The sequence below is a fragment of the Mustela lutreola genome, chromosome 2 (assembly GCF_030435805.1).
Source record: "Mustela lutreola isolate mMusLut2 chromosome 2, mMusLut2.pri, whole genome shotgun sequence".
NCBI classification, from domain to species: Eukaryota; Metazoa; Chordata; class Mammalia; order Carnivora; family Mustelidae; genus Mustela; species Mustela lutreola.
Window position 1 is genome coordinate 176,909,022 of NC_081291.1, and position 25,608 is coordinate 176,934,629.

The 25,608-nt window shown below is 37.3% G+C and overlaps 1 protein-coding gene and 1 non-coding gene across 6 annotated transcripts in view; one reads left to right on the plus strand and one right to left on the minus strand.

The window, feature by feature from the left end:
• The window catches only part of CMSS1 (cms1 ribosomal small subunit homolog), a 383,625-nt gene that overhangs the window by 139,395 nt on the left and 218,622 nt on the right, over nucleotides 1–25,608 (minus strand). Inside the window, exons 2-3 of one of the 5 annotated variants that reach the window (XM_059164363.1) lie at nucleotides 23,118–23,195; nucleotides 21,798–21,941 (exon numbers count right to left, since the gene is read on the minus strand). The exons of 3 other annotated variants lie outside the window; for them this stretch is intronic. In XM_059164363.1, the coding sequence (XP_059020346.1) occupies nucleotides 21,798–21,807 (10 nt within the window). In that variant the 5' untranslated portion in view covers nucleotides 21,808–21,941; nucleotides 23,118–23,195. The remainder of the gene's footprint in view (nucleotides 1–21,797; nucleotides 21,942–23,117; nucleotides 23,196–25,608) is intronic. One more of the 5 variants, XM_059164364.1, reaches the window with a different exon arrangement.
• On the plus strand, nucleotides 25,170–25,277 carry LOC131826142 (U6 spliceosomal RNA). Its single transcript, XR_009351438.1, has one exon. It is a non-coding gene; the product is annotated as a U6 spliceosomal RNA (small nuclear RNA).

Consider the following 25,608-nt stretch of genomic DNA (forward strand, 5'->3'; position numbering starts at 1 on the left):
TCTTTCTCCAGCATTTAGGAGAAAATATTATTATTTCCTCCACATAATTACTCACGGTCATTTGTATTAGCTAACAGCAGAAGTCCTCAACCATGGGTAATGGGCACACTGGCTCACTCACACACTCATCACTCGCCGAGCACCTTGTGTCAGGCCCGGTTGAAGCACTGGCGATACAATGGCTAATCAGACCTGGCCTTGCCTCTAAAGGGTTCAAAAAATTCTTGAGAGCCTCTTTAGTACTTCTTCAATTTGATCAGAGTTGATTCACTTCTATTAACTTGTGCAGATATGGCCAAATGGCTGATTGTGACTGGCCGGTTTTGCCTAAGCCAGGATCGTATCCAGTGATGCCAAAGTGACCTCTCTTTCACTAAGCCCTTCCCTCAAAAACTCCCAACAACAACCAAATCTAATAATTCCAAATCCTGAGGACATATAGTCTTTATGCATAATACAAGTTCTAGAAATAAACCTATGGTACACCAGTTGACTAGTACTGGTAAACTAAAAATAAGCTGTTTATTTGTTTTCGGTGACAACATGGAGAATTAGATGAAGAATAAGCTGATGCCTTTAATTACATTGCCAAAGGAAAAATAATTCTGAATTTCTCTTTTTAAGACATAATTTGTGGCAGAAAGAGAAGTAGATTGTCTAGAATTGGGCTTTTTTACAACTCTAAAGTAGTTACTGGGATCTAAATTGCTGGAATATCCTGCTCTTACTGAGCAGTTTCAAATATTCTAGAGATTAGATTCATAGGGTTATCAGTGCCTTGGAGATCTGATTAGTTGGTTACTGTGAATACAGATAACTGTGCAGCTTGGGGGAAAACCAAGCTGTTGCCATGCTACAATTCCTCACCATACCCTTGCCTCTCCATTCCCTCTTCTTAAAAAATAAATAAGCAAGCCTGTGGCAAATATGTTTCTATTTTCCTCCAAGAATGCAGACATGACAGTTTCTTCCCCTCCTCTTCTCTCATCCTTCCCAGCTCCATTTCCCACCTCCCCACTGAATGACCTCATCCCTACACAGAAAGGACACCAGCTGCAGGGAGGGTCTGCCTCTACCAAGCAGGATTATTATCATCATTATTAATGCCAAGAAGCCAGACAGCCTTGTCGACATGTGCAATGTGTTACAGTTCTGTGGTCTCCCCACATTCACAACCAAGCTGCTGTCTGGAAATGTAAAGGCTTTGCCTTCCTAAAAATAATGTTACCAAAAGAACATTTAGATATTTCTTAACAAATCCATCAGTGACTATAGCAACAATGATGAAAACCTGCCAAGCTGATGAATCTGGTGATAGCTTCACAAGTCATTTTGGCACAAAAGTCTCACTTAAGAAAAACGAAGACCCCTGATTTTTCATGGGGAGAATTATAGGAGATTGTTTGCAAGGGAAGGGCTGTCTAGAAAATAAAAATTAGAAAAAAAAAATCCTAAAATGCTGGCACAATGAAAGCTAATGTTTTGATATCAGACATATCCCTATAGATTCATGTTCATTTCTTCATGCATTCATTTACTCTTCTCCATTCTCCTCTCTGTCAATTAGTCCCAACTCATTCCAGCGAATGAGGCTGTGGGATTTTACCACGTAATAATAGCAATTACCATATAGTGAGGGCAGACTGTGAGTTGGACATAGAGCTAATATGAGGTATCGATGTGTCCCAACTTCTTGAACAGACAGATCATTACTTCCAATGTTTTAGATGAGACAACTGAGGGTCAGAGAGGCATCCTGGCTCTCCTCTGAAAACATGCTCTCTTCCTAGGTGATCTTATCCATACTCATGGCTTTAAATATCACCTGGAAGGTATTACCCAATTTATATCTCCAGCCTAGATCTCTCTTCTGGGCTCCAAATCTGTTTCTACAATCACATGTATGACATCTCCACCTGGATGAATCACAAACATCTCAGATCAAACATGTCCACAACTAACCTTGGGGTTATTTCTGCCCCCATCCCACCCCATCCCTAGGTGAGGTAGGCACTTCTCCAAAAGTTCTCACATCAGGAAATGGTGCCTCGTGTTAGAAAACTGAAAGTTATCAGTGACACTCTCTTCTTCTGCAATGCTACCAATCCAAGCAGCCACCAAGTCTTATAAACTATGCCTTCCAAATCTGTCTTGAAACCATCCATTTCTCTATTGACTGCTACCATTATTTCTCACATAGAAAATGGCATTAGTCTCATCGGTTTTCTTCTTTCACTCCTCTAATCAATTCTGTGATGAGATACAACAGAGTGATTCAAACGCGAATATCATGGCTGAATCATCACCCCCCCACACACAAACAGAAAACAAAAACATTTCAGTGGCTACTCACTGCTCTTACTAAAGGCCAAAATTCTTTTCAGTGCCAAGACAATGGCTTGGCACTGTCTTAATCTTGGCTCCTCTACTTCTGTATCTTTCCACTTTCATCTTGGTCATTGGGCTCCAGTCTAGCTCATTTTTTCTCATTCCCACTTTGTACCAAATTCCTTCCTGACTATGGGTCTTAAAACACGCTGCCCTCCAATCTGTGATGCTCTTACATTTCTCCTTCTTTTGCCTATTCTTTGAACCTCAATTTAAATATTTCACAAAACTGTCCTCCCTGCTCCATTGACTCAGTTAGAGTCCCCCAGTGTTTCTTATGTTTACCGAGAGGGAAATATTCACTTAAATGTTTGTGTTTCTTTGACTTCTCTAACTGGGGTATAAACCCAACACAGTGAAAGACCTTGTCTGTCTTGTAAACAAGAGTACTCATTCTCTTAAAAAATTATGTAAAGCAGAAGAGTTCTTTATAAACTCAACATACCATAATTGGTTTCAAGGATGTAAATTTCCCAAGTCTCAAAGCCCTAAGTTACTCAAATGGCTTGATGGATGAATAGATGGTTGAAAGGAATGGGGTTTGGGAGTACAGTGGGATTGGGAGGAACCTGTCTCCCATAGCACATGTGACATAAGAAACATCAACTGCCTTGCATGAGTAGTCATAATAAAGGACTAATGTGGTTGAGAGAGAGAAGACTTTAGTGATCGTGGAGCTGCTATAAGTCTGAATGAAATGAGACTGAAAAACCAAGAAAACAAATCTCTAATATAGCTGTAAAGAACAAAGGTAGAGATTTTGAAAACACAAAATATAATCATACTCCTTCTTTCCAAGCATGTATATTGTGTGTATGTGTTGAGGGTGTAGTGCAGATAACACAGAATGGGGTAAAGAATGGACTACTAGAAATGTCTGAAAGAAAGCCTCTCTGGGGTTTGAGGACTGGGGGTTATTTTCCATCCGACACCTAGGATGTTTGCCTCCATTAGTTCTACTATAAAAACATTTGCGGCTGGGTGGTCTGTCACGGACCCTCAGATGGATGTGAGATGAGCAGAGAAGGTTTGGACCATAAACCTTAAAGGCAAAGATTACATTATTCCCTTGTCTCTATGGTTCTGTTCGTGCAGTCAAGTTTTCTTCTGAAAAAGTGCAGACTTCCCTTTTTTCCCACAATGAATGTGGACTTGTTACATCTGCCCTAGTTGTCAAGGTCTGGGAACTTTGGCTTTGTTCCTCTTCTTCAATTATTTCTTTTCTGAAATGTCCCAGCTTCTCACAAGAAACACTAAAGTGTTAGAAACTTTAAAAAGTTTATTTCTCATGTTGCTGTCCCTCTGTGTAGATGAAATAGTAATCACAACTGGGTTATCAGCTTTTTTGGAAAAAGAAAAAAACAACCTGCTCTCCATTTTCCCTTCATGTTCTCCATAAAAGGCAACAAAAATCTTCAGCAACATGGTTGGAGTTGTTCTGATTAATTACATACTCTGTAATGAACCACATAAGGAGTACCATCTTTCAAAGAATTAAAATAAAATACACTTAGTAGTAAAATGATACAGGACCATAACAATACCTTTCTTTGATTAGTCAGAAGGGGTGCACGGGGGTTGGCTAATAAAACATTAGATTAAAAAAAATTAGGTAACAGAGTTTATGGTATCTGTTATTGGTTGGTTACAGAGGCCACTATTTGTTACTGACTGATTTCTCATACAAAAACATGAAGCTTCACTTTGAGTTTGACATTTATGGTACAAAGTTCTGTGATTAGATAATTCTCTTTGTATAGGGGGTCTCTTTTAAATTTCAGTGACTAATTTTTTCCTCTAGTGTCATAATTTTCAGCTCCTTCGACATTTAATAATAACTTTAAAGATAAAAGTCTGCATGTTTATTGATCTGACAATGTTTTAGGGAGGGTCCAAGATCCTGAATTTATGACGAAAGAAAGACAAAGGGACGCAGAAGGGGATCTCTGTTAGAGGAAGAGGAAATGACAAGACTGTGTGACAGAGAGGAAGGAATGGGTATTGGCTAAGACATTTTACGGGCTGCAGGCTGTGCCTTTCTATTTTATCTTTCTGCTGCCATTATTTTTTAAATCAAATTGTAGCTGGGGTTAGCATATGATATACTTTCATTTTGAAAGAAGAAAAATTTGAGAGAAATCAAGGCACAAAGTGAGTTTTTCTTACAGTTTAGAAGTTCCCTAATAGATCTAAAATCATGTCATATGGCATAAAATACCTCATTTCACCCCATTCCTGGGCTGTATGCACTTAGTCTCTGCTCCCAAAACAAAATACATACAACTAGCTCTATTTTTTTCCCCCCGTAGGGCAATTGTTGATTAATGAATCATCTTTCCTGTAATTTTTATTTTTTGTAGACTTAGTTTGGCTAGGTTCCCTGGCATTCCTGTTGAAGTATGTAATGGAAAATTTGACCTCATACTCTTTGCTTTTTTGTAACATCACAAAACACTGATAAAACAGGGCTACAAAAAGTAGCTTGGAGATGAAGGGATGCACAGAAAGAAAAAGCTCAGTATGGAAAGGAACAAAGATACACTAAATCATCTGGAAAGTAAATATTTAGCCTCATAGACATGAAGTTACATTTATCTTCAAGAACAGCTCATTTGTTACAGCTTAGGATGTCACAGTGTTTCCGTCATAATTCTGCTTTTCTAAAGAGACTGTAAACCAGACATAAAAAGCCTTTCTCAAAATTAACTTGGAACATAGGGAGACCATTTTGTAGCTCCTATAAGTTTTTCCCAAAATAGTGATTTAGGGTGGGATAGGCAAAATAAAGGTGTCAGTAAGTGATTTCTTGTACTTAGTTATATCTGAGTTGAAATAAAACTTTGGCAATCATCCTTCTGTGATCACATCCAATTGTCTATGGAAAATATAACAGCTCATACAGAGTCAACTTTGGTAACTGTGAAACTTGGGATTTGGCAGCAGAAACATGCGTTAGAATAGGTCCTTCAGCAAAATTCACAGTAGAATGAATGAAATGGTTATTAAAACTGTCTTTGGACTTTTGATAATGAGACTTTACTTTTTAAGATAATGAGACTGTACTTTCTTCACTAAGGCAAATAAATTACTTCTTTAAAGGCATAATCCTGACTGGAGGGGATACCTATCCAGCCACTGGCTACATGGCCTAAGAAAATATCAACTTGACTATGATAGGACAAGGGAACCGTATAACCCAGCACCAACCTCTCAAAATGTTACAGCCCCCTGTAATAGGACATCTAAGATGTTTTGTGATAACATTGGGTGATATTGTATACTGTCAACCTTTATAGTCCCCATAGCTGCCAGAATGCATATAAATAATGTTCAGTTTATTAATCATCTAAGACGTGCTGAAAAAAAGAAAGAGGGTAAGGAGCAGATGTGAAGAATGTAGTACAAACCACTACTCACTTACTCAGGTTGCTGGAAAAATGGACAGTTGTTTCTAAAACACCATTGTCACATCTGTGTACTTTTCCCTATAATAATGCACTGTTATTAACTGGAACTACACAAATAATTCTCAGTGGAGAGAGCTTTAATATACTACCTATGGGCTGAATGAGTACTCCTTAGTTGAATAATAATGACTTTCTTCTTTTATAAAGAGGGAGTTAAGAAGAACTATAAAATATGCAAATAAGCCACAAGAGAAGAGTTTCTCTCTGTTGAATTTTATGTGATAACAGATAGTTACCTGTTCCAGAGATTGTTGTAGGTTCCTACTTCTCACTGACTTTGTTAGATGCAGGAGGAAAAAGGAGCATGAAGACTGATTCTATTTATCCACTTATAAAACGCAGGTGGATGGAGAAATAAAATGTTAACTACAAAGAGAACCATTAGGGGAAAAATTACTATTTGCTATTTAGTATCCTGTTTAAGGTAAGTATGAGATCTTGGTGATATAGTAAAATATCAACCCCAGGGAGGATATCCTTTTAGATTTTATTGGATTTCTAAAAAATTTCTTGGGTCATATTTGGTTTTTGGCTTTCCTGAGATACTCCTGGTATTCCACATATTAGAGGAATGTTAAATCTTACAGTATTTAATTTGAAGTAAGTTTTATCCTTCTATTTCTCATGGGGTATTAAATGCAATTGATATTTGATATGACTACATTGAAATCAGCTTTATATTTTTCAGTTCTTTAATATTCCTGTAGCAGGTGAGTATTCTATTCCTTTTCATAGGATATATATACTACTATGATCAAGACACTTAAGAAAAAATGGTTTTCATCACTACAGTGAGACATCTGGCAGCACATTTGTATTTGATGAACCATCAATATAATTAACTATGCAATAATTTCTATAGTAATAAAACAGGTGAAAAGTATAAATTTCTATTTTCTTCTATAAAGACTAAATTTAGGTATTTTTCAGCTCTGTTAATGCTGAAATTAACGGACATGTACCTCAACACCAAATTATCATCTCTTTGGCCAAACAATTTTGTGTACATATATATCTTTTCAGAGACATTTTATACATATGCAGACAAATATGTGTATAGACTTTATTCCTTTTAGAATACGCAAATGGTAGCATTCACTACATACTGTTTTGTATTGTGCTTTCTGGATTTAACAATATACTTTGGGGATCTTCTGCCAAGTAATACATTAATACCATCCAGTCTTTGTTTTTGAAGGCACTGTATTTCACCAGCATTAACCAGTCCTGTGGAAGTATATCTAGGTTATTTCTAATCTTTTGCCATTACAGATAATTACAGATTACAGATAATATCTCTTCACTTTAAAATTAAACCAAACTGGAGGGGCCTGGGTGGCTCAGTGGGTTAAAATTAAACCAAACTGTTTACAAGAAACTAGATTTTACTGACTAGTTTTGCTTATTTCTACTCTCTACTTCAGTTCTCTTAGTAGCAAAATGTAGAAAAAAGGAAGAAAAAGGAAAGATGGGGTCTTAGCTAATCAGCTTTTGGATAACCAAATATCTTACACATTTTTTTTTTTTGTGATTAGTAAAGCAAAATTTTCTGACTCATTCATTATTATTCTTATTATTTCTATAAATGTTATATTTTAATGAGAGGAAAAGAGCGGAAAAAAAGGAAAAATCCAAGAGATTCAGAGATAGTGGAAGAAGCAGATCTAAAATGTGGTTTTGTGTGGCCTGAAAAGCTACTCAGGTAAGTAGAAGAGAGAAATCTGAAGTAGAGCCCCAGATCTGCATAGGCCTTATCTATATTTTGGGGGCAGGTTATTATCACCATCATTTTCTTCAAAAACATTTAAGCATACACTCATACACAGCTCTGTGTGTATGGAAGCTCTGTGCTTCCAAAGCTAGCCAGATGGATACAGCAAGTCTTACAACAGAGGTAAACCTAAATTCAGGTATACCTCAATTTATAGATGGGGGTTTGGTAAACTGTGCTTTAATGTTTATTAAAATTTTATAAATTTTATAATTTTTCCATTTTCACATTATTTTATTTTTTAGAGAGAGAGAGAAAGAGAATGTAAGCGGGGGCGGGGGAGAGATAGGGGAAGAGAATTCTAGGGAGGCTTCATGCTCAGCACAGAGTCTGATGTGTAGCTTGATTTCATGCCCCTGACATCATGACCATTATAGCAAATTTGTTGGGAGAAAGCAATTTTATATTCCTTGGTTTACTTTTGGGTAAGACTTTAAGATCTATATTTTGAGTTGGCTTTATTTAAAGTGAAGATAACTGTCGTGTGTGTGCATATGTGTGTATTTGCTTTTAGTATTTTAAATTTAATTCTGAAATGACTTCAAACTTGAGAAAAGTTGCAAGAACAGCACAAAAACTTTTTGATGCACCAGTGCTTTACCAATTGTTAAAATTTTGTTACTTTTGTATTATATTCTTTTCATAGATACAAATCATTTGTTTTCTAAACTATCTAAGTTGTGGAAATCATATCCTTTGTCCTTAAATATTACCAACATATAGTTCCTAAGAACAAACATAATCACTTACCTAATGGCAGTGCAATCATCAAAATCAGGCAATTTACATAGTAACAATATTATTATTTAACCCAGAACCTAATTCAAATATTTCCAATTGTCCCAACAATGTTCTTTCTGCATTCCTCCCCCCCCTCCACCCACCCAGTTCCGATACAATCCAGGATCACACATCCATTTAGTTTTCACATGTCTTTGGGTTTTTTTTAATCTGAAATAGCTCCTCAGCTTTTCTTTACATTTTGGGACACTGCCATTTTTTTTTTTTAAGAGTATCTTTGAGTTTGAGTTTGTCTGATATTTCCTCAATATTAAGTTAATTATGCATTTTGAGAAAGAAGAATATCACTGATATCTTTTATCCAATACATAACATCAAGAAGCACATGCTGTCAGTTTATCTGATTATTCCTTATGGTAATTTTGATCACACGGTTAATGTGTTACTACAAGGTCTCTCCCTTCAAAAGCGATTTCCCATGGCTATTAATAAGTAATTTTTGGAGACATTCTCTGGGATATGTAAATAGCCTGTTTCTTAATAACTTTCCCTTTCTAGTTTTAGCAACCATGGATACTTCTAGATTGAATCAATTTATCCATGATGGTTGCACAATGATGATTTTCTCATCTATCATTCATTCCACATTTATTGCCATTCTACTGTAAAAAGAGCTTTTCCTTCTTATTCATGGAGTATCTATTTATTTTCATGAATTCACAGATTTTTATTTTATATTGTGAATTATATTTCATTATTATTATTATTAGTTACTTTGTTGCTCAAATTGTTTCAGATTTGTGGGAATCCTTTCAAGCTTGTTCCTGGGGCCTTTTGACATATCCCTACCATTTTCTGAGCACTTCATAGTATGCTGGCATGAAAAGATGTCTCAAAGTTCATCGTAGTTTCCCTCCCCCAGTCCTGGAGTCATTTCTCCAAGGAACACTGTCTCCCTGTAGTGGGAAAAGAGACTTAGAAGCCAAAATCTTGGTGCCATGTGTGCTCATTGCTACTGGGCATCCCTGCTTTAAAGCCTTTGTAGTGAAAGGAAGCAGAAAACTTTTTATGCTTTAAAAAGGTCTTGATAAAACTGGTTCCAGGGACTCGTATAAGGTTATTCCTTTTATGTTAGCTTTTGCTATGTTGAGAACTGGTTCAGGTATTTTAGTGTTTGGGTATATGTTATCGACTTCCATTATAATTACATTGACTATTAACATTATTACGCCAAATATTTGATGAAATCTCTGAAAACAAGGACCATGTCTTATTTATTCATTTTATCCTCAAAGCTTAACAAAGCTCAAATCATATAATAGACAATCCATGGAAATTACATGATGTCTAGGATTTGCTTTCCAAGAATCCAGTATAGGGGAAAGGAATATAGACGTAGTAAAGACGGCCATGAGTTGATGACCCCTGCAGCTGTCACGTGGGTTCTTTTTTTCTCCATATATGAAATTCTGCATAATAATGAGATAATTTAAATGACTATCAGGACAACATGGATGGATCTCTAGGACATTATGCTAAGCGAAGTAAGTTAGACAAAGACAAATACCATATAATCTCTCATATGTACAATCTTAAAACAAAACAAGCTCTTATACACATAGAACAGACTGTTGATTGCTAGAGACTGGAGTGGGAGAAATGAGAGAAAGGGGTGTAAAGGTACATACATACATATGTAAATTAAAAAAAATGTAGAAAGTTCAAATCTGTTCCATAAACATAAAAAACACAGAAATTTTAGCTGATGTCATATTTTAATTTATTCTTACGTATAAATGGCTTGAGAATATTGCTCTAGTTCTGTGTCAGATTTTCTTAGATACCCTTGGCCTCAGAGAGAAAGGAAAATTAATGAGCATAATGAGCATAATGCTATGCTGTTCTAAAATCTCTATTTATAGAAACTCAGAGTCTTCCAGTTATTTTTTCTGGAATCCCAACAGATGACCCCATATATAACTTGAAATTCCAATCTCTGGCTAGATTGTTCTAAGTACATATGACCAGAAGAGGGCTGGTTGTCATTCCCAGAAATACACACAATAATTCCTTTCCATTCTGTATTAGCTAACAGAGTGGGAAAAATATCCAACGAATTCACATTTATTCAGCAAGATCTTTTGATTAAGAGATTAATAGATGTTTATAAAGCTCCTGAGTAAAAAGGATCCACGCTTTTTGTAGGAAAGTTTCAATATATCCCTAGAATATGGGGGCAGGGACTAAAAATTATTCTGAAGAATATGGCCATGATCTTCCCTTGGCATTTCATTTATTTTTGGTTACCCCCAAATTTAAGAAATTCATTTAATTCCATAAACATAACTGAGGCTTCACAAATATTGTGATCATATCAAAATAGTCTTAGATTTATCCTGATTTTATTTTTTTAAAGATTTTATTTATTTATTTATTTGTCAGAGAGAGAGAGGAGTGAGAGTGAGCACAAGCAGACAGAGTGGTAGGCAGAGGCAGAGGGAGAAGCAGGCTCCCGGCTGAGCAAGGAGCCCGATGCGGGACTCGATCCCAGGACGCTGGGATCATGACCTGAGCTGAAGGCAGCCGCTTAACCAGCTGAGCCACCCAGGCGTCCCAAAAAATGTCCATGGTTTTAACTGCCATACCACTAATGTAGTCTTTTTTTTTTTGTTTTTAAAGATTTTATTTATTTATTTGACAGAGAGAGATCACAAGTAGGCAGAGAGGCAGGCAGAGAGAGAGAGGAGGAAGCAGGCTCCCTCCTGAGCAGAGAGCCTGATGCGGGACTCGATCCCAGGACCCTGAGATCATGACCTGAGCCGAAGGCAGCGGCTTAACCCACTGAGCCACCCAGGCGCCCAATGTAGTCTTGGAAGCATTAATCTGAGACACAAAAAATTTGGATAATTATTTTGAATGTATATACATTTATGATATTACAACAACCCCTAAAAAAAATAAAGTAAATAGGCTTTAGAGCTACTTGGAGAAAGACAAAAACCTAGCATCTTGCTTTGGAAATATATGAAGATGGCTTTTCTTGACAGTGCAATTTGTTTTCTTTCTTTTATTCTTTTATTCTTTTTTTTTTTTTTTAAAGATTTATTTGTTTGTGTGTGAGAGAGAGGGAGAGAGAGAGTGAAAATGGGGGGGGAGCAGAGAGAAAACTCAAGCAGACTCCCCACTGACTGTGGAGTCTAGAACTGTGAGATCATGACCTGAGCTGAAACCAAGACTTAGATGCGTAAGTGACTGTACCACTCAGGTGCCCCAGCCCAAGTTGTTTTCTGATACTTAAATAACAGATAGTCAAAATATTAAAAAGGGAAAGTAAAAAATTACAGTCACTGAGATATCCTATTTTTGGGGAAAACCCCACCCCAAACAGATATATGTACATGCATACACTGTTCAGAGATGAGAGTGGACATTCTCCTGAGGCTGTTTATTTAACAAAAAGTCTTGGCTTATAAAGCATATCCCACCTTCCCATTAGGAAAACTGACATTGATATTCTTTATCAACAATATTTCAAGACAGTCTCTTTTTAATTATGAGCATTTCCCCACCACAGCACTGAATTCACTATTTCACCTAAATAGTAGATATTTTGTCATATTTAAAAAAACATGTCTTCTCAGTGTTACTGATAAGGAAATATGCTAAAGTGACCCAGAGCAGTCAATTCAGGTAGGATTTAATGCCTCAAGTAATTTTCTAACTTAGGCAACAGAAAGAACCTTTGGGGTTACTGGAACTAAATGACAACCTTTTAATCAATGTTGATTCAAAAGGTGCATTCCTTCCTAAAGCTAGTGTGAAAGTGCTAGTGAATTCTATTATGTCTGGGCAAAATCAGAATGCGAACATTCTGCAGCCTGTATGTTTTAAGTAAATACAGACCAAATAACTTCATACTGCTGCCATGAGCATATATTTTCTCCAGACAATAAGTGGTACATTAGCACATTTTGTCTCCTGGCTGCAGCTTTTTTTTCTCCCTGGATTCCTGGAAATACTCATGGGACAGTCTAGAAAAATCAATGTTGTAATCATTAAGAAATTATCGCTTGATGGAGTCTTGTGTCTATAATCACCAGCATCCAGTCCTGTCAATTTCAATGGATGATGAGACAAATTTACTTTTTTTCTTAAGTGTATTAATGGGTCATTAATGTAAGCAAAATAAAGCATGGCAGGGTGAATAACAGCAACCATATTTCTTCAATCAAACATCCATACTGTGTGTGTCTGTTTGTGGTTTCAAAGATCTGGATTAAATAACATGAGTCACATCGGAAAAGGCTCCTAAAAACTGGATTTTGGTATCACTTGGTCATACATAAAATAGCTCCCTTTACACTACATTTCCACATTTAGAAAAAAATGAAATTGTTCCCTCTGAGATAGCTACACTACATTCTTGACCTCTGATACCTAAAAGCCATTCATGGAAAGAATAAAATTTAGGCAGGGAACCTGGGTGTCTTAGTTGGTTGGGCATCTGCCTTTGGTTCAGGTCATGATCCTGGGGTACTGGGATCAGCAGGGAGTCTGCTTCTCCCTTTTTTCCTCTGCCCCTCCCTCTGTTCATGGTCTCTCTCTCTCTCAAATAAATAAATAAAATCTTATAAAAAAAGAATAAAATTAAGATGGATAAGAACAGGGGTAAGTCACTTCATATTCTCAATATAACATTCAATTATGATTGGTCAAGGAGGTACTTTCTGAAATTCATTAAGCTTTCCAGTTTTCCCACTGACTATTTAGAATGCTCCTAACCTAATATTTGCTTTCTAGGTTACGGGGTAAGAAATTAGGGTAGGGCAGCTGAGGGGCAGTAAATGTTTTGGTGTAGGTAAGTTAACATGGAGCTCAAAGTTAAGGAATTCGGGTCTTGTAGACAGTGTTTGCTGTGGAAGTTTTATAAGCATTAGTCATGACCTTCAAGAAGATAACAGCAAGCTCTGTGATTTTCAAAGGGGATGTGGGAATGAGGGTTTTGATGGAAACTTTCCAGAGCTGCAGCTGCCGAGTTTGTGGGTTTTTCATTGGTTGTCACTTGATAGAGGTAGGGTGGAAAGAAGAATTCTTTGAGGGCAAGTTCAGACAGTGAATAGTTCAAGGTTGCAGCCTGCCTAGAAACTGCAAGCAATGAATGGACACACAAACCACAAATGTTAGAAGACACAACTGGTGGGAGTTTTTAAGGTGTTGAAATTATTCTGTTACTGTACAATAACCGCACAGAGTAAAATTAACATAAAATATGGATAGTTAGCAATATAGTTGAGGATGATTTTTCCAAATTCTGTTTTTTTCCCCCAACATTTCTTATCATAGCAATGGTACAATGGAAACAGCATAAACTTTCATGTCAGGGAGACAAAGATTTGGCCCTGCTACTTTGTGTGTATATGACTAGGTCTCAATTTCATCCACAACAGGAGCATAATAGCTACCTTGTAGGGCTGTTATGGGAATAAATGCGACAATGTATGTTAGGTAGCAGCAGACAGTAGCTGCTCAAAAAATGTTAATTCTATTATCATTATCATAATAATGAATACTCCTTTGTTATGAACAACCACACTACCACCTATGCAATTGTTACAGGTGAGTTGACTTACAGAACAAAAGCTATATTCAACTGCATGTAAATCTTTCATACTGTTTTAATAAATGGTCCTTTATGGTTTTAAGTTTATGGGATTTTTAAATTTAAAGTTTACCAATATAGCTTTTATGTCATAAAAACAGAGAACTTTATGAGTTCTTTCAGCACGGCAGAAGACATATTCATTAAGAGCTTTACAATGACATGCAGTACTTTGTGCTAAGGAGGAATATGGCTAACTGCCTCCTCCCTGGCTCAGACAAGGTTCCCTATGATTCAGTGATAACGAAAACCACGAGCTGCCATTCCTAATAAAATGTCCTATTGGCTCTGTGTACTATATGGTAAACTCTAGGTCATATATTCTTTTCTTATTTCTACTTTTCTTCTCTAAGGCTAGCTAAAACCTGCCTTTCATAAATTTTAAGACAGTAAATTAAAATAAAGAATGTGGAATTTGACCTAGTACTAACCCAGATTACCTAAAATAGAATCAACCATCGGGGTATCCATCTACTCTTTCTGCATAGGCAAACCCAACAGTCATTTCCCCTACCACATTTAAATCAACTGTCCTTCAGGTGTCATATTCTATCTCTTCATGTTTTAACACCTATGGGCTTCTCAATTTATTACCCTAGGGTAGGGGTTAGCAAACTATGGCTAGTGGGCCAAAAGCTGGTACACAGTCTATTTTTGTAGAGCACACAAGAAAGATTTTGACATCTTTAAAGGATTGGAAAAAAGTAAAAATTAAGGTAATTTGTTATGACATGTGAGAAATACATAAAATTTAAATTTCAGTGCCCATAAATACAGTTTTATGGAACACAGCCCTGCTCATTTGTTCATGTATTGCCTGTGGCTGCTTTTGTGTTATAATCATAGAGTTGAGTAGTTGCTACAGAGACTATATGGTTGAATAGCCTAAAATATTTACTATCTGGCCTTTTATGAGTTTATCAACACTGCCCTAAGGGTTCTTTCTCTTGCACTAAAATAAGGCAAATTCATATAAGAGACACTGCCTAATCTTCCTGTCCAGTCAGCTTTGGAAAGGAAATAAAGCCTAGCTTGAGTTTTCACCAGGGTGGAATGAGACCATGAAACAACAACAACAAAAACAAAAACAACAAACCTCACACAGGATACAGGGGATATGGGTCTCAGGTTTTGTTTTTATGTTTTTATGTTTTATGTCCTAGAGATTATGTGTTACGTAACTTCTCTTGTCCTATAACATGGCTTCTTCCTTGTTGGGCTCTCAGTTTCCTTCATGTTTGAAAAAAAGAGTCCTTCACTGCCTTAGTGAATCACTATTATAGTACATGAAACCCTGCCAACATCGCGTTCCTCACTCCACTTTCCAAATCAATCCAGGATCAGTGGAAATGAGGGGAAAGAGGATACTGGAAAACTTCCCATAGGACTTCAGGATGGAAGCGTAGGACCCAGTTTTAACCCTATGGAGATGGGCCCCTGATGTGACCACATATCTACTATAATGAATAATTCATCCCAGTCTCCACTGGAGAAAGGGGCTACCTTAAGGCATAGGAGACTGAATCATTTATTTTCTAGAAGTTCCCTATTATAAATACAACTGTTAAGCACATAATCTAAAAATATTTATGTCTGGGAAGTTACTTTCTAGATTATAGCTAAAAAGCTGGATAAATGGATGGAGATGGGATGGGTAGAGATAACTTTATATTAAAAAAAATACAGCAGTATCTAGAGATTTTCTATTCACACAGACATTATCAGTTGGCAAATAAATTTCTAATCAGTTAATTCTCATGCATTTAATAATGTAATATAAACCTATAAATTCTCATTTCTAAGCTAAGAATAGACTATATATAACTGCATAGTCAAGAAATTTTCTCACAATTTACTTTAAAAATCATTTATCCCTTATTGGGTTACAAGTGACCAACTGCTTTTACCATTCCAAGTCCTTGCTGCACAATAGGAAAGCTAATTTCAATGCTATGGATCTTCCCTTCACTAACTATGTGGCTAGTTTGTATTCGTGTGGCAAAGGAAAATCAGTTATTGGGTTTCTGTCAAATGTAGAAGCTTAAATTAGTTATGGGTACAGTGATTACTCATCATTCCAAGTGGTGAATAGAGCTCAGAGTCTTGGCTTGCTCTCTGGTCATACTGTATTACTAAGCAACTTCGGAACAGGTGCCGTCAAAGGGAAGACAGGTTCTGAGAAAAGACTAGAGTGGATAACACAAGCATGAATTAGAATGAACAATAATTTTTATAAGTAGAGAGGACAAATAATTACCTACTACGATGTAAAGCATCTAAATTTATTAAAATTAGAGTTGCAAAAGCTCTTAGCGTACAAGTTTCCTTTTTGAGGAAAACCAGCATGCATGCCAGGTAGCCATTTTCCAGGTTTTGCCTGATCACTCACTTCTGGTGGCAGTGTGTTCCCCTTCTTCACCTAAGCCAGCTCATTCTATTATGGTACAACTCCAGTGACTATATGGTCAAAAAATGCCCAAGAAAGTATGGAAAAGAATACTGAGCAAGAAAATAAAAGCTCCAAATCCCAACCTCAGTCCTACATTAACTCTATCTATGTGACACTGAGCAAGTCTTTGGTACCTTCTGGACCTCAGTTTCCTCATCTGTAAAAGAGAGGCTCTATGGTCCTTTCTAGTTCTGAATTTTTCTAATTCTGTAATTTCCATTAATGCTACTAAATCAGTTGTGAGAAGGCTACAAAGAGCTCTTAAATTTTTCTTCATACAGTTCTCACTTATGTCACAGTGGGCTGTGAACGTTTCATGACTTTCTAAACTTAGTCCTAACACAGTTTTTCCGTCAGCTTTCCAGATTACCTATAGCTTGAATCTGCTTGGATTCTTCATATCTCCAATGTTATCACATCCCAGAATCTGCCTTTTTAGTCACCAGATGGCAAAGGTCAAGCTACAAAATCCCTCAGTTTGGCTTGTGCAGTTCCAAAGTTAAAACAAAACAAAACAACTTCAATAATGTTTTACTGTTCTCGTATGCTGAACTAAAAGAGCCTTGTTCTATCTTCTATAGAATGTTAGTAAACTGCTCAATATTTGATCCCTTTTTTATGATTAGAATACACAGGCCCAATAAACCATGAGCTCAAGGACAAGTTATACCTTTTATAAAAACTGCAATTAATGTACATTTGGTATAGTGTAAGTACATATAATTATTTTTTAGAAGCAAAATGCTATATATTTCAAAGTGAAAGTAACTTGGCGAAGTTGCAAATACAACAGTAAAATGAATGACCATTTAGCATTTAATGTATTTAACTAAAGTAGATACCATTAAAAAGACTGTGCCTGGGAAGCATTACTTTATTGAACAATCATAACCAAAATCTAGTGTTAACTAAAACAAAACTTATTTTCTATACAAATAAATACATTTAGTTATTTTACTAAGATATTTTTATTTATTTAAATATTTTGTTTATTTATTTGAGAGACAGAGAGAGAGCATGAGAAGGGGGAGGGGGAAAGGGACACGCAGATTCCCTGCTGAGTGGGAAGCCTGATGCAGGGCTTGAACCTAGGTACCCCTTTAGTCAGATTTTTTAAAATAAATTTTCACATTTTTGTTATAAATGTGAAAATAAACTAGTTTTTTCAGTCATTTAAGTCCCCCCCAACTTTTTTTAAATAAAAGGAAGGCTGTCTGGGTGCTGAAATAACCACTAATAATTGACACATTTACTTGAAAACATCCCCAGGATGTATATGTGTCATACTTGAGTAAAAAGTTATATTAAAAATTATCACAAATCAACAAGTCAGGAAATGACAGATGCTGGCGAGGATGCGGAGAAAGGGGAACCCTCCTCCACTGTTGGTGGGAATGCAAGCTGGTGCAGCCACTCTGGAAAACAGCATGGAGGTTCCTCAAAATGTTGAAAGTAGAACTGCCCTATGACCCAGCAATTGCACTACTGGGTATTTACCCTAAAGACACAAACGTAGTGATCCAAAGGGGCACTTGCACCCGAATGTTTATAGCAGCAATGTCCACAATAGCCAAACTATGGAAAGAACCTAGATGTCCATCAACAGATGAATGGATCAAGAAGATGTGGTATATATACACAATGGAATACTATGCAGCCATCAAAAGAAATGAAATCTTGCCATTTGCGACAACATGGATGGAACTAGAGCGTATCATGCTTAGTGAAATAAATTAAGCAGAGAAAGACAACTATCATATGATCTCCCTGATATGAGGAAGTAGTGATGCAACATGGGGGCTTAAGTGGGTAGGAGAAGAATAAATGAAACAAGATGGGATTGGGAGGGAGACGAACCATAAGTGACTCTTAATCTCACAAAACAAACTGAGGGTTGCTGGGGGGAGGGGGTTAGGGAGAAGGGGGTGGTATTATGGACATTGGGGAGGGTATGTGCTTTGGTGAGTGCTGTGAAGTGTGTAAACCTGGTGATTCACAGACCTGTACCCCTGGGGATAAAAATATATGTTTAGAAAAAATAAAAAATTAAAAAAATTATCACTATATATAGTTCATAGTAATGACTTCTGAGTCTTCCATTGGATTTTAACAATAACATCCAAATTCCTTACCTTGTTCTACAATTTTTGGCCCTGCCTACCTCTCCAATGTCTTTTCTTACCACTTGCTCCCATTTCTCTAGTTTTTTTCATTTGTTCTCTTCCAAAGCACAAAGGTTTTTTTCCACCTGAGTGTCTTCACATAAGCTTTTCCCTCTTATTTATTGCTTGTCTAACTCTAAACACTGCTTTGTGGAGAAAGCAAGAGTTTTGTTTGGCCTAGAGTTGATGAAATTGGTTTTTTAGATTCATTCATTCATCAAGCATTTACTGAGCACCCACTATGTGTGAGACACATTTCTAGATTCTAAGTATACAACAATGAACAAATATACAAAAAAAAAGTCCTTACCCTTTTGGAAACTGTATTTTAATATGGAAAACAGGTAACAAAGAAGAAAATACATAGTATATGAGATCATGATATGTACTAAAGATAAAGTAAGGTCGAGAAGTAGAGAGGGAAGGTGTGTGTGTGTGTGGCTTCAAGTTTAGATACTGTGGCCGAGGAAGGCCTATGGAGTAGATGACATTTGAGCAAGGGATTAGAGGAGCTGACTGGGCCATGGAGATACCTGGGGAAAACCATTCCCAGCAAGGGAAGAGCAAAGGCAAATGTCATGATGAAGAAATGAGCAGGTTTATCTAAGGAAAAGACAGGAGGCCAACTGTGGCTGCAGAGGTGAGGTTAGAGAGCCTCATGGAGCATTGGTAGGACTTCCGACCTTGCTAAGTGAGATGGGAAGCCTCTTGATGGTTATGAAAAGAAAAGCAACAAGACCTGACTTATGCTTCAATAATATCTCTCCAACTATGGGAAGGAATGCATAGAAGGGAGACCAACTGGGAGGCTATTGCAATAATCCTGGAAAGAGATAATGGTGGTTTGGGCTATAGTAGTACAACAGAGATCTGTAAGAAGTGATCAGATTATGAATATATATTGAGGGTACACCCAACAGGATTTCCAGATAGATTAAATGTAGGTTTTGAAAGGAAGAGAGGAGTCAAGGAGAGTCAAGAGAGGAATCAACTCCAAGGTTTCTGGCTTGAGCATGTGTAAGAAGGAAGTTGCCAGCATTTAAGATCAGGGGACTTAATAATCCAGACTTCCAGCTTCTCTCAAAACACTAGAAGAAGGTTATTGGTTTATAATGAAATGCTTGGTAATAATGTCCCTGTGAAAGACCTGATATGTTTCCCTTTCAGCAAACACTAGAACACTAGATGGTCCAATGTATACTTGTATTTTTCACAAGACAAAAATCAGCTGGAGCTGGGAAGCAAATGCCCCCTTTGGAGCACTCTCCCTATTGTCTTAGACCTGGCCTTTTGGGCAATAAACAGCCAGCTTACAGCTTGACCCCTGCCCGAAGTTCTCTGATAAATTCACTGTCTTATGATACAACATACCTTGCTACTAATTCTGACAAAAGAAAGGAAAGGTTTTGATAAAGTATTTATTTTAAAACAGGTATAAAGAGAGCACCTATTATTCAAGTTTTCTCCTTGTCAAATCCACAGGGATTTAACAAGAACCTGTGACAGAGGTCCACCCTCTGTCTTCCTTCGTAGTGGAAAGAGAAGCCCTTAAAGAAAAAACCCTCTTCTGCATATTCTGACTTCATCAAATCTGAATCCCACTCACTTGACAGTCCATGTCCCCACTGCCCAATAATAAAGTATGGTACTGGACCATATCTGACTGGACCTGATTTCTATACAACAGTGCTCTGGGACCCCGGTCAGTATGAAGGGACATTGGTTCCAGGCTGCTAATATCACCAACGAGCTTGTTGGCTGGTAAATTGCTTATCTTCTTTGGACTTCCGTTCCCCATCAACAAAGAATGGAGTTAAACTATAGTATGGTTTCTCCAGATCTATGTATGAACAAATATCCTGCTCTAGGTGGTTATTCAGTTTCATTTACATAAGGGTTATTGGCTTATAATGAAGTGCTTGGTAGAAATGTCCCTGTGAAAGACATGATGTTTCCCTTCAGCAAAAAACAAAACAATGTACCCCTAAATATCTTGTTTTGTTTTGTCTATGAGGAAGTTCGGTTCAATACAATTTTTAATTATAACAAAACCATTTTTACCTCCGTATTTGAGTACAGCATTTTCCTTCATATTCATCCTAATGGTTTTGATTTTATTTTTAACTGCCCAGGTGTAGGTACATTTTGACTCTAGGCAACATCAAATGTTTTCCGAAAGGGGGTGGGGCAAGAGGTAAACATTGGAAGAAAGGGGCAGGAAAAGGAAAGTGATTTTTAAAAAAGTCTTTCCATCTGATATTAGGAAAGTCAGCACATATGCTTTGTGAAAGAGAACATATAAATATAAACCTTACAGTGCTGCCGCAAGCAGCTTTCTCTGAGGTCTACACCCTTTAAATGTTCTTTTTTTTTTTTAAGATTTTATTTATTTATTTGACAGAGAGAGAGTGACAGAGCACAAGCAGGGGGAGTAGCTGAGGGCAAGGAAGAAGCAGGTTCGTCAAGCAGGGAGACTGATGTGGGGTTTGATCCCATGAGGACCAGGACCTGAGCTGAAGGCATATGCTTAACCAACTGAGGCACCCAGGTGCCCCTGAGGCTAACACCCTTTAAAAATTTGCTTTTAGATGGATAAGAGCAGCTATGAACAGTATGGGGCTATAGATTGTTAAGGGGGACAAGCCCTACTGAAAAATTCTTCCATGCAATCTCTTTCTCTTATTAGTTACGGTCATTTAAAGAAAAAATTGATAAATTTTTTGACCTGGATTAACTCCCTATAATAAAGAAGGATCAGGGCGCCTGGGTGGCTCAGTGGGTTAAGCCGCTGCCTTCGGCTCATGTCATGATCTCAGGGTCCTGGGATTGAGGCCCGCATCGGGCTCTCTACTCAGCAGGGAGCCTGCTTCCTCCTCTCTCTCTCTCCCCGCCTGCCTCTCTGCCTACTTGTAATCTCTGTCTGTCAAATAAAAATAAATAAAATCTTAAAAAAAAAAAAAAAAGAAGGATCAGTTTTGATATCAAGGAGAATTAAAATTTTTTTTTAAGATTTTATTTAAATCAGAGGCTTTAACCCACTGAGCCACCCAGGCTCCCCTTAAAAATCAGTAATCAGTTAATCAGTAACATAAAAACTATGGGTAAAGTAAGCATCAAGACATATACTTTGTGGTAATAAATCAAAGGACACTCTATAAACCTGCATTCATAAAGGATCAGGGTATCAGTCCTCCTTTGGTACCATGGGAAAAGGCATATGCTTGAGGCTTGAGAAAGTCAGGACACCCAGGCTCCAACTAGTTTGACAACCTTGGGCAAGTCATGTAACCACCTTGGGTCTCACCTGTAAAATGAAGAAAATGTGGAGAGTACAGAGTCAGACTTTTTCATAACTGAACTCCCCTTACCCAGTTCTGTCCCTTTGTTTAACTCAGGACTGAGCCCATATATACTGAATCCTGGAGACTACGAGGCTATTCTCTAGTATGCCCCATGCATTTCTTCCAACTGTTTCAACAATTACATTTATTCCCAAACCTGTTTATGCCTGTTGGATTTGTTATTGTAATTATATAATTTAATCAAATATTAGGTAACGTGATGAAATATGACAGTGAAGGCAGGAGTTGTTTTTATGCAAAAACACTAACACTTTGAGAAGACCTGATAAAAGCATATCATTTAAAATAGCTATCAAGGGTGCCTGGCTGGCTCAGTCATTAAGCATATGCCTTTGGCTCAGGTCATGATCACAGAGTCCTGGGATGGAGCCCCACATTGGGCTCCCCGCTCAGTGGGAAGTCTGCTTCTCCCTCTCCCACTCCCCCTGCTTGTGTTCCATCTCTCACTGTCTCTATCTCTGTCAAATAAATTAAAATAAATAAATAAATAAATAGCTATCAAGGCAAATATGGGTTAGACAAATCTAAAAGAATAGAAAATAAATTGTTAAATCTAGAAGGATTCCTTCTTAAATCTTATTTCTACTTTAGCAAAATTGAAATAGGGAACCTAGAAAATGCAATCATTAAGGTATAATCAATGCAAGAAAAATATTAGGAAATTAAAATCAGCAGACCTATAATCAAAGAAAAGGCCTTGGTCCTACATCAAAGTTTCTACTGCAATGGGAGGGAAGTAAGAACCACAGCGAAATGTTGTAGAGGCTCCCATCTCTTATTTAAAGCCAGATGAAACAGGCATTGATGACAACAAAAGTACTTCCCAGGAGAGGCTAGGGAAGGAGAGGAAAAGTGGAGGATGGGGTTAGGTTTGTGGGAAGGACAGGCCTACAGACACACAGATATCACTTTTGACAGTCTCACATGTCCCTGCCAGTCTGCCAGCTGAAGGGAGAATGAATCCATTTCTGGATCACAGGTTGGTCTCTAAGCTCTCAAGAAGTAAACATCTCTTCAACTACTAGAGTTAGTAGTTAAATTCTGCATTTGCTTCCTCAGTTTTTTTATATATATATTTGATAAATTACTTAATGAGTAATAGTGTATGTTGGATTTACCTGGGCAAAAGACATTGAGAATGAGAACACAGGATGATCTGGTTTCGTGAGAGTAAGACATGCAGAACGTGAATAGTCCTAGGTAGAAATAATAGTTTTCAATGGCAAGACCAGGCCTGTAATTTTCTGCAGCACACCATGACCTCATGGTTTATATGAGGCCAACTCCATAAATCAAGCTTTACCTAATTAAAGATTCTTCTGCAGATCTACATTATTAGAACAAATAATTAAAACTGCCTAGGCAATAATACAAGCCAGATATGTTTACAAAAATGCTCTCTTTTCCCCTTAAACTCTTTGTCTCACTACCACTTACAGACCTTTCACATTTAGTAAATTATAGACTTAGAGCATTTCTTTCAGTCTGACTTCACTTTCAAGGAATTCTTCAATTAACTTTACGTTGCTTCAAGCTGTTCATCCAACGAGAAAACAATCTGTGGTTTCTGACTCCTTTGCGTGCCAATGGCTGCCATCCATGTTTGACTTTCAGACACACTGTCTCTTGAGAGCCAGGCTCTGTTTTCATAAAACCAGCCTGTTGTCATAGCATTTTGACAAGCACTATAGAAAAACAAGGAACAATACTCCGTGGTGGCTAAACTGAGAGAATTACCACTGCAAGGGTGACTGCACTGGGACATACATGACATCCACACCCAACCACCCGGCCTGAGCCAGAAGGTAACACATACTCCACTTTCATCTGTGACCTTTCCATTTTCAGGCACCATCTCTCTACCACCAATTCCTTTCTTTCCCCCTCGTCTTTTCCCCAAATAGCTAAAACACCCAAAACTCATGGAAGGGTATGGCTACTCTAAACAACACGTAAAAATACCAGTGAAAATCTAGGAAGCAAGAGATTACACTGTCTTTGCAATAGTTACAGCGCATCTAGTTATCAGATCTTCAGCCAAATAGTGTAATGAAAAAACATGAGCTCAGAGGTGGGCCCTCAGTTCAAAACTTTGAATTTTCTCAGACTCTGGTGTAGCAACCTCGATTCTCTGCCTCTTCAGGCTTACACACTAATAGTTCTGAAGAAATATTACTAAAAGTAATAACTGGGCAGGGGAAAATAACAATGGCAACAAATGACGGAAATAAATGATGAACAGATTATATAGATATATATTATAATAATAAATATATAATAATTAATAAACAATTAATAAATATATAATATATTTATATACATTATATAGATTATATAGATCTAGAATAGAATTTATAATAGATTTTCTGCCTATCATCCCTGAGTCACACGGAATGGAATTTCTTTCATTTTCCTTTCATCCTTGCTTAGTCAGTTTCTGGGTGTCTTTCACCTGAGTTCATTCTATGGAAGCACCTGTGAATTCAACAGAATAATAAACTGACAATGATATTTTGAAGGCCTCTTGGATAATCAAGCCCCAATACAAAATGCATATGCGGGGTTTCAAAAATCATGCTCAATGCTATTCCTTTAATGGGATGTACAACTCTTGAATAATAGGCCTTTCCACAGCAGAGGAATGAACACTGGGAACGCCATGCCATAGGCATGTAGGCAAAGCCAGGGGAACTAGAATGAATGCAAAGGCCATGTTCAGCCCAAGGGCTGACAAAAGACTCTGCACTGGTTCAGTATGAGATGGCAATGGATGGGAGGACCAATGGAAGATTTGCTCTTTTCTTACAACAGACCTGTGCCTTGACTCTGCTTTTAATGCTACTGCTACTGCACCTGAATCAAAAGATCTGTAGGATCCCTGAGAGACCCAAACTTATTCTAATGCTATTCTTTTCCCCTGTCTTCTTTTCTATCTTTATTTAAAATCCCTATGAGAATTTTATTATATATTTCATTTCCAAGCAATCAAAAGTTCTTTGTGGGAAAAAGATTAGTGTAACTATGTCTGTCTTGTGTCTTTGCCTTCCTTTTCTCTCTTCCTCTTTCATTCTCTCTCAGACACATGTACACACACACACACATACACACACACACACACACATCTAGCAACCAAGCTATTTTTCGTTCTCTGTTAAAAAGATCAGAGTTTCGTGCTCACTTCGGCAGCACATATATTAAAAATTGGAACAATACAGAGAAGATTAGCATGGCCCCTGTGCAAGGATGGCACACAAATTCGTGAAGCGATCCAAAGATAGAGCCTAAAAGTAGTAGATCAGAAATGAACAGAGACAATATACAGTAACAGTCACCTGATAGGCAATACAATGGCACTAAAGTCACATCTCTGAATAGTTACCCTGAATGTTAATGGGCTAAATGCCCTAATCAAAAGACACAGGATATCAGAATGGATTAAAAAACAAAACCCATCTATATGTTGCCTCCAAGAAACTCATTTTAAGCCCGAAGACACCTCCAGATTTAAAGTGAGGGGGTGGAAAAGAATTTACCATGCTAATAGACATCAGAAGAAAGCAGGGGTGGCAATCCTTATATCAGATCAATTAGATTTTAAGCCAAAGACTA